Source organism: Myotis brandtii, unplaced genomic scaffold (genome assembly GCF_000412655.1).
Source record: "Myotis brandtii unplaced genomic scaffold, ASM41265v1 scaffold958, whole genome shotgun sequence".
In the NCBI taxonomy this organism is placed as follows: domain Eukaryota; kingdom Metazoa; phylum Chordata; class Mammalia; order Chiroptera; family Vespertilionidae; genus Myotis; species Myotis brandtii.
In genome coordinates, this window is record NW_005371960.1 from 204,743 (window position 1) to 214,933 (window position 10,191).

At 48.0% G+C, this 10,191-nt stretch overlaps 1 protein-coding gene across 1 annotated transcript in view; it reads right to left on the reverse strand.

Annotated features, from left to right (window-relative positions):
- Positions 1–5,342: 5,342 nt before the first annotated feature.
- VIT (vitrin) overlaps positions 5,343–10,191 on the reverse strand; it is a 104,645-nt gene continuing 99,796 nt past the window's right edge. Inside the window, exons 13-15 of the mRNA XM_005886089.2 lie at positions 9,758–9,984; positions 7,692–8,205; positions 5,343–5,921 (exon numbers count right to left, since the gene is read on the reverse strand). Of these exons, the coding sequence (XP_005886151.1) occupies positions 5,743–5,921; positions 7,692–8,205; positions 9,758–9,984 (920 nt within the window). The 3' untranslated portion in view covers positions 5,343–5,742. The remainder of the gene's footprint in view (positions 5,922–7,691; positions 8,206–9,757; positions 9,985–10,191) is intronic.

The following is a 10,191-nucleotide window of genomic DNA, read 5'->3' on the forward strand; positions in this document are numbered from 1 at the left end:
TAGCATCTTGTAGCCATTGAGGCAAGAGAACTGGAAGGGAGTCTGAGAGAGACAGTCATTGGTTTTGTTGGGTAAAGCTTCTAAGCAAAACAGAGGAAGACTATTCGTCAGCCTGCATCTGGTTTTCTAAACTCAGGGACTTGTGGCCATGCATCTGTCAGCATTTAAGACAGCTTGATGCTTCAAGGAATTTCAAAAGGTTATTCTTTGCAAGAACTATGTGGTTTGTTGGTGGCCCTGCGGAAGGAGGCTGTGTCGTGGGGTCAGTCTTTACTGGGTGGGAAGTCTTGCTTGGTTCCCTCTAATGGGTGGTTCTGTTCAACAATTCCCAGAGGAAGATCATTCTGGAGGAGAGTAGCGTGAGGGGGTTAGCAGATTCTCCCGTTTCCCTGACCTTGGAGTTCATGAGCTACTCCAGTTTCTGTCCAAAAATTCCCCTTTTGCTTGAGCTACTGTGAATTGAGTTGCTGTTACTTGAACCAACACAACCTTCCATGGCCTGGCCCCTGCCCCTCCTCCAGCTTCATTTCCTGACGCGCCTGCCTCGAGCTTTAAGCTGTCCTTCTGTCTGTCTCCCTGTTTCGTGCTTCCTTGCCTTGGCTCCCATCATTCGCTCTGCTGGGACACCTTCTCCCTCTTTCTGCATCTGGCTAAAAAGGACAAAAGCCAGCCCAGGAAGGCTCCCCAAGCTTGCCTGTCACCTGATAGTCAGATGCTGTCTGTTAGGCGTTTCTCTCCCACACTGGTCTCTAAGCTCCTTGGGCAGGGACCAGGTCTTATTCATCTCTGTCCCCAGTGCCTATCCCAATGCCTGGCACATAAGTGCTTAAAACATGTTTGCTGAGTGAAACTCACGACGGTCAACAGAAAATGGAATTGTTATTTCTGTAGGAAAAATGGAAGTAGAAGGTGAGGAACAGAGTTACCCTGTGCAGATACTCAAAGAGGATTCTGGTTCTAGAAAACAGTGATTGTAACATACAGTTTTGGACCTTAGGAGGGCGTTTGAGAGCGTGGTGCAGTCTGGATGGATGAGACCCTCTCGTTCTCTTGCCATCATACCCTGTTTCCCTCTTCCTGGAACATCTCTGTCTCCCATTCTACCGGTGCCATTGTATTAGGGGTTGGCACTGTCAAATGACTTAGACATAGTCAGAACTAGACTTGGTTCTCATCCCCTGTTTTCTGTGTCATGTGATGACATGTATGAATTGTGTCCCCTATGAAAAGGGACTAAAAAAAATCACTGGAAAATAGGTGGATCGGGGTTCAGGGAGGGCTTCGGAGAGGAGGTGACATTTGGATTGAGACTTGAAGGATGAGTAGGAGTTTAACAAGAGGATGAGGGAGCTACAGGGACTGTAGGCTATAGATTAAAATCACCTCATTTGTCATAAGTGAGGGCAGTATAGCTGTCCACAGGCTTAGGAGGAGTAATGGGGGTGGGGGGATTGCAGTTTGCACTGCATATTTGGTAGACTTGTACCTTTAATAGATCCTGAGAATACAGCTTTGCAGAATTACACATATATTTTAAGTTGTCAAGCTTAGAGAACCTCCTATGCAGCCACTTTGGTTATTTCATATGCCACCATTTTAAGAGGCAAAGTGGCTGAGTATATATTGACTCTGGGGTCAGACTGCCTCTGTTTAATGCCCAGATCTGCCTCTACCAGCTCTATGACCCTGGGCAAGTTACTTGACATCTCCATGCCTCGGCTGCGTGCTCCGTAAAATGCAAATAATAATGGTACCTCTTTCAGCAAGTCGTAGGGCAGCAGTTCTCAACCTGTGGGTCGCGACCCCTTTGGGGGTTGAACGACCCTTTCACAGGGGTCGCCTAAGACTATCGGAAAACACATATATAATTACATATTGTTTTTGTGATTAATCACTATGCTTTAATTATGTTCAATTTGTAACAATGAAAATACATCCTGCATATCAGATATTTACATTACGATTCATAACAGTAGTAAAATTACAGTTATGAAGTAGCAACGAAAATAATTTTATGGTTGGGTCACCACAACATGAGGAACTGTATTAAAGGGTCGCGGCATTAGGAAGGTTGAGAACCACTGCCGTAGGGGTAAGCGAGTTAATACGTGTGAAGTCCTTAGAACCGTGGTTGGCAAACTGCGGCTCATGAGCCACATGCGGCTCTTTGGCCCCTTGAGTATGGCTCTTCCTAAGCCTTAGGAGTACCCTAATTAACTTAATAACAGTGTACCTGCCTATATAGTTTAAGTTTAAAAAATTTGGCTCTCAAAAGAAATTTCAGTAGTTGTACTGTTGATATTTGGCTCTGTTGACTAATGAGTTTGCCGACCACTGCCTTAGAACAATGCCCAGGGTGCAGCGCACACTCACTCTTAGGCACTACTGTGATTTGATTTCTCATGAGGTTGTTGGCAGTCACCCGTCACACACTTTGTGCATAATCCCGTGATATTAATTATGCAATTTTAATTGTTCATTTGTGTGTGGTTTCCTACTGAACTGTGAATCCCTTAGAGGCATCAGTTGAATAAATGTCTCTTTCCAAAGAATTGAATTCATGCTCTCAAGCATATTTCCTACTTGCTGCGTTTATGTGCTGGTAATCTAAGGGGAGAACTTTTCTTACGATTGTGACTGGAAAAATGACATTATTATTCGGAAACTCCTCTTTGAGGCTGAAAATCCTTGGCTACAGCAGCGCTGTCCTCTTTATAAACCCGTGCCAATCCCCCGAGACCGCTGCTGGCAGACCTGCTTCGTGGAACTTCGTCCTGTTCAAAGGGTTTAAAGAGAAACAAGAAATAGCTGAACCCTATCCGCGTGGCTGCAGACTTTTAGCAGAGCCTTGTCGCAAAACTTTTAGCAAAGAAACCCTTCAGAGAGCCCTCACTCCTGAGAGGTCGGACGTGAATGGAGTGTAGGCACTGTCCGCACCCAGAGAGGCTGGAGCAGTCGAGGCTCCTGGTCTGCTTGTTTGGTTGCCTGGGAGGGGGAAGGCATGGAAGAGCTTTTCTGCTGAGACCACAGTTGAAAGAGTTGCCTTAGGAGATTGGCTCTGAGTCTGTAGGACCCAGGGAGCCCTGCAAAGGCTGGGCCAGAGCCCATGAATGTGCAGAACCAGGGTGTGTGTAGGATGGGATGCGGGAGAGAGTGGGGGGCATTCAGGCTCTGCAAGAAGGCGATCTAGTGAGTCGGTGGATTCAAAGACAGGAGACCTGAATTCCAGTTCTGTCCCTTCATGTCATATCTACACAACCTTCTTCCAGCCTGGGTTCCCTTTTTGCCATTGGAGGGTGTGACATGAGTTTTCTCTAAGGTTCGGCTTTTAGTGTAAGATTTCAGTGTCTCCCCAGCAGAGTTGGGCACAGTTTAGGTTGAGCAAGGTGGCATTTATATCCAAGCCTTCCATGTCACCCATCACCAGTAGGACCTTTATCTCTAAACTGCTCTGTGCAAACCAGACCTGACCCAGCCCCACTCCCACCCCAGCCTTCCCACCACGTTGTGAGGAGCTGCTCTCTGTTGTCTGTGAGCTCCCGGAAGCCTCACCCCTTTCTTGCCTCCACTTACCTGAAGCCTGGTTGTCTTCGGCACCTTCCTGAGTGGGGGCTGTGCTCTCTCACCCCTTGGACTTCAGGCCTGGAAGGGATAGGTCTGCTCTTTGCCCCCATTGCTCTCCCAAGCTCCTTTTTTTCTTCCCTCAAAGCACCCTGCTCCCTGGAGCTCTAGCCTCAGCCCTCCACTCCTGTCACTGCTGCCTTCTCCCAACCTCCCAGTCACCTTCTTTCACTTGCTGAGCCTACCAGAGCTGGGTTCCCTCACCATCTTTGGTGACTTGAACACCCACATAGACAATTCTAATGACACCGTAGCCATGAGCACCTCATTTCTGGGGATGCCTTCCTCCACACTCAAACAGTTATTGACAACAAACATAGAGACATTGGAGGAGGTTCCATTTATCTTCAAAATTATAATTTCTATAACTGGGGTGACTGTATTTATTTCCCAAACTGGGATAATTTTGTGAATGAAAGCGGATACCAGAGTAATTAAAAGTATATTATTTTGGGAAATATTTACTTATTGATGACAAACGGTTTTTGTACTAAGGCCCCTATAAAATAATTATACTCCAAAACTATTTTCCAAAAGAACATTTTTCTTTTTTTCAAAGAACATTTTTCTTAAAATAATAAATTACTTGTGTGTGTACATTGAAAAAAGAAACAAACTCCTTTATATTGATTATCTACGTTTAAAAATATAGGCCAAGTAACTGTTCGTAGTACTTATTGAAGTTCTTTGATTAGTTTCTGAGCAGAATCTGTCACTAATCGTGTGTCACTGGTATCTTTACAAAGAATTTTCTTTTTTTTGAAAAATAGTTTTCATATTTTGAAGTTTTTGAACGTATTTGTGTACAATTGCCTTTAAAGTTAAATTTATGGTTAATAAATTTGAAATTGCTGACACTGTTAATTGATTCTTCTCTGTAGCCCACATTTTAAATTGTTATACTCTCTCTCCAGGTACTGAGAGATTTGGTAAGCTTTATGCAAATTCTGCTAAATGGATGATGACTTTAATTCAAAATGTTTTATGTAAATCTCTTGTGCCAGGTATTTACACAGGTATTACCTTTATGCCTCCATTCGGAGTAGCATGCTTCAACACACATTTTTACAAAACATAACTTGCTGAATGTCATCTCTGTTTTTGATTCTTCTGAATGTTTCCAAGTTGCACATGATTTTACATCCTAACACATGAGTCCTTCGCAGAAGCTGGAAGCAAAAAGTGGAGTTCAACCAAACCATCCCAACGTAATGCTATTAATGATAATGTCTAGTTAACAAACAGAAGCATCCAGGACAAATGCTAAACTGGATGGGACCCAAACAGGGCTCCCACAGGAAACAGCTGTAACCCTGACTGCTCAGAGGGAGCTCGGTGGTTCTCAATTCTGATAACATCTCAGCCCCACAGAGAGCTCTTCAGACACACCGGTGTTCAGGCTCCATTCCCAGACCCGAGTTCACTGGACTGGGATGGGGACTGGGAACCAGCGTTTTAGTCTTCACGTGATTCTAATACGCAGCCTGGGCTGAGAGCCTCTGTACCTGCTTTGAAGCCAGACCGACTGGTTCTCTGGGGCCGGCCCCCAGCTGGCCCTAAAACTAGCAGTTGCCAGCACAGTGTCTCTGTGCCCCTTGGGTGTGTCGTCGCCCTGAGCTGGGCGTGAGTGCACTGCAAGTGCTCTGGGGAAGGAGAAGAGCAGAGGGTGGCCCTGCCACAAACACTGAACCGCTACCCATGACACAGAATGATCACGTGTATCCTTTTAAATATTTAATTAAGCAACTCCTACATTGTCAGGACAAAAATGAAACTTGTTGAGGGTTACAGAGTTCTAATGACAAGTAAAAAAAAAACTCACGAAAGCTTTGGTTAAGCCTGTCTTAAGTGCTGTCCTCTATTCTGAATAGTTATTTTGAAAACAGTTGTCAAAACGTAAAACTCTCAGCATCCTCAAAAGGATGTATCATTTTGGCTCATTTCTACAAATTCATGGTCATCTTCCTAACTCCAAGTTTTGAAATAGGAAAAAAGCACACTGGCAAAGAATAGTAATGACACGGCATTTCTCCAGCCCACGTGCCTCCTGCCCTGTGCGTGCCCGTGAAGCGTTGGGGGCTGTCCCAGCGTGAGGCAGGGCAGCGGCATTTGCCCGCGAATTCAGTTCCGAGGCCGTGAGTTGAACTCGGTACAAATGTTCTGGATGACTTTCGGGACCAATTTGTAGAGATTGTCAAACTCGTCCACAAAGAAGGCGTGGTCCTTGGCCGGGTGAGTGGCGATGACATCCAGCTCCTCCTGTGCAGCCCAGGCGATGCCTACTGCATAGGTGATCACTCCTGTGGGGACAAAGTTTCCATGAAGCAGATGGAAATTTCCAGGCAGAGGCACGGCTCATGAATGCTTGCCTTCCTGTCGCTCTGCTGGCAGCCAAATCCAGAATCAGAAATGTGCCCCAAAGCATGAACATCTGCTATATACCCACAGTAACCAACTTGATACAGTTGCTATCTCACCGGAGGTTATAGTCTTTTGAGGAAAAAAACCCCACAACAGATAAATGCAGTAAATGCATGATCAGAATTTCCTATCCATGAGCAGCAGAGGGGATGATATTTTGGGACAAGTGAAACTTTTGCTGCCACGCAGACCATACCACATGGCACAAGCCCGCTCTACCTGCGTGAGGAGCCACACAAAATGTCAGTCTTAAATGCATCAACAAGACAGTTCAAGGTCTTTTTAACTAAGACAGTGGCATTGGATGACTTTAGGCTTTGTAAGCCATGAACTCCTAGCTCATCCCCAGAGCAGGGACACTGTACGAGGACCTGGAGCGACAGCCACTCAGGACGCGCTCCATCGTCGCCATGAAGGGAGGGTTTCAGGGTACGTCAGTGGCCAACAGTGTTGAATGCTGCAAGGAGGTCATGTAAGAGGAAAACAAAAAAGTGCTCAATGGATTTAGAAAAAAAACAAAAAAGAGACATTGGTAGCCTGGAGAGAGCAGTTTCAGGGGAGTAGATGCCGAAGAAACCAAATGAATTGCTGTGCGTTGAGAGTGAACAAGGAATGGAGATACGGGGCAGCACATACAGCTGACCCTTTCCAGCAGTGGGGCTGTAAGGGGAGGAGGCTGGAGCATGGGGCCAAAGAACATTTTTTATTTTGTAGGAAGGGAGAGGCTCGAGGATGTCTAGATGCAAATAGTGGGATTAAAGGGGTGGGACTACAGCAGGGAGCAAGGTGCCCAGGGAGCAGAGGACAGATTCAGAGACGAGGCGTCTGCTCAGGGGGAAATCAGGGACACTGCCTGGTGTATGGTTCTTGATTTGGGGTGGGGGCAGCTGGTCAGCAGGCACATGACCTTACTGTCCAAAAGCCTATTCCCAGGCCACCTTCAGGCTGGCCAGAGTGGGGTGAGCATGATGCTGTGAAACAGAGGCCTCTGTCCCTCAGCCACCCACAGAGGCCCATGTCATGATCTCCAGCGTCCTCTGGGTGCCCTGTCCTGCTGACTGGAGAGCCATCCACACCTCACATGGTTCTGGTCTAAGCTGCTTTTCAGTTGTGGCTCATTAAATGGCATTTAAGCTGCCAGCCCCTTTGCTTACCTTTCCGGGGTCTTCTCTGAATATTGCCTACATTGGGAACATCCAGCTTTGGGCCTTAACATGCTGGCAAGTGGCAGAGGAACAGCTTGCGGCAGAACGGGGCTGGCTTAGACTGACTAAGCTCTCATTTCCGCTCAAAGTTGGAAAGGCTGTCCCCTCACCCCAATAGAAATGCAAACGGTGTTAGAAATTCAGTTTTTCAGGTCCTTGAGCCCACCCTAGTAGAGAACCTTGTACTGGCAATTCTGACAGATGGCTGCCCAGCCTTGGCTTGGACGCTTCCAGGGACATGGTATATGCCCTTGACCGGAATCGAACCTGGGACCCTTCAGTCTGCGGGCTGATGCTCTATCCACTGAGCCAAACCGGCTAGGGCTCTGCTTATGGTTCTGAATGTTCTATTAAGTGGTAGACAAAAGCAAGGCATAAAAAGACAGTCCCTTCCTTGTTCCACCGGCCCACTCAGCAGCAGACTGGTCAGGAGGACCAACTCACCCTTGTGATGAGCAGCCATGGCCGGGATTCGGATGTCATCATAGGACTTCCCGTCGGTGATGAGGATCATTAGCTTCCTCTTGTTGGGCTTGGACTCCTCGAAGAGCTGCTCTAGGGCATAGTTGATGGCGGCACCTGTGCTGGTCCCACCACTCCAGTAGCCCACCCTCTTGATGGCATTGAGGATGTCAGGCTTGGTGCTGTACGTGTCAAACCCAAACTCCAGCCGCTGCTCATAGGTGTACTGCACAGCCCCGATGCGTGTGTCCGTGTCTGAAATCTCAAACTCTCTGCTGAGGTTGGCCACAAACTGGAGGACGGTGCGGAAGTTGCCCGTCCCCACGCTGCTGGAGCCGTCGATGACAAAGCCCACGTCGGCCGAGTTGAAGCAGGTCTTGCTGCAGGCCAGCCGGTCAGTGTCACAGACCCGCTTCACCAGGGGCTGCACGCTCTTGTGGAGACTGAACCAGCTCGGCACGCTGATTGAGTAGAAGCCATTTGTCCTGCACACGGCCTGGAAGACAGAGGGGGTACACCTGCCAGGTCAGGGGTTAAAGTCTCTAGTCTGTCTCGATTACCCTGGACCCACCAGGACAGGGAAGAAGCAAACAGACCCTTGTTTGCTACTCTAGTTAGTCCTCCTAAAGTTCTGTCTCTTTCTTGGTTCACTCGGTTTGGCACTCGCTGGGGCAGACCCCTTGTGCTTTCTCTGAACTCACTCCCACCCCCTCCTCAGCAGGGTCTCTGTGTGGTGGAGAGCCATCCATTGAGCATGGGCTTTGGCTTCATATTTATGCCTCTGCAGAGTCGTTGGTTTATCTGTGCTGGGAGCTGGCTGTATGATTGGCACTGGTGGGCACCAGGCATGGGAGGATTAAAGAATGCTTTTGATCTGATGAGGAAAACGAGACACACACGAGAGGCAGCTACAGAAATGTCTCCAGAGCAGCCCTGGGCCCAGTGAGAAGGGGCCCCGCACGTGTCAGGAGTTACAGTCCATGCTTTTGGAGGGATTCTCTCATTAAACCCCCACCCTCATCCTGCAAATTGGAATTATAACCCCTCTGCCATGACGGGACAAACCCAGGGCCAGCTGGGAAGGGACATCCCCAGTTCCTGAGACCAGAACATAAATCTCTCTGCCTTAAAAGCCCAATCTGTGTCCTCCAGACAACCCTGCCTCCGGGCAAATGAATATTTATTTACTTGTGCCCAAACTTGTTCCAGAAACACTGTAATGCAGCTGCAAATAAACACGGAGCCACCTGGTTGGTGAGCTCCTGGAAGTGACCCGGCTGGTCTTCCTAGAGAGGAGAATCGCAGACCTGCTGTCGCCAGATGAGCTGGTATAATTCACATTTTATTTAAAACAAAAAATAGCTGAACAGTGTCCCCAGAAATATTTTAAATTGGTTTATAAGAACCTAAATGGAGTTCATAAAGCTTTCCTTGGACGAGGTGACATTTGACATGAGTGTGGAGGCTGAGCTGAAATCCAGCCAATGGATGGAGAGGAGAGACTCCCCCCAGGCAGCCTGAGTAAAATCATGGTGAGAGAGAGCAGTGGTGCTGGGTGTAGACAGACGCCCGTAGCTGGAGCCCAGGGCCTGTGTGTGGGAGTCACAGCAGAGAGTCAGGAGCAGCGTTTGAAAGCATGATCTCCCTGACCTGGCTCAGTACCACCCTTTCCTTGTTCATCAGAGTGGTTAACCTGCAGTGTGCATGCATGCACATGTGTGAGCTAGTGTATGGTGCCCGTGTGCATGTTCACGGGAAGGCTCGCTGGCTGCCTGGCTCGGGTCCCTTGCACTGTGGAGGAGCCTCTTTGTGGGACCTGGGGACACTGCTCCTCCCAAGGGGCTGGCCTCAGCGCCCCAGCTGCTGTGGGGTTTTGCTTTGAGAGGGCCATTCCTGGCTCCAGAGGTACTAGTCCCTCACTGGAGACCTCCTGCCTAGACGTGAGCTTAAGATTTGTTTGGAGGAACAAGAAACAGCCTTGAAGGCTGTTACAGCTTTGCAAAGTGCAGAGAATCCTTGCGATGGGTGGGTCTCTGGCTGTTACGTACCTTGCTTGCGAAGTTGGGCTCCATCACGTACGGTTTCTCATGTTCAACGGCGCCTTCCATGGTGATGAAGAAAACGTTGATTCCTGATTCTCTCGCAAGCCGGGAAGCTTCCTCCACCTTGTCCGTGGGCCAGCCATCCACCAGCACCACAGCCACGTTGGGAGCGCCACCTCTGTTTCCGTTGGCTTTGGAAAAGAAGTTCTTGGTCACAAAGGAGATGGCCCGGCCTGGAAGAAAGAGAAAACTCAAGCTTGGAGTGATTATAATGAGAGGAATAGATCGTAACAGCATAAAGAGGCCCAGAAAAACGCTCTCATTCCCTCCCTTGTTTCTTTTCTTTTTTTTTTTTTACTGTTCATCAGATTATTTATTCACTTGATTTTTAGATTCACTTGTTGATAGATGTGTATTTGTTGTTCATAATTTGTATCTTT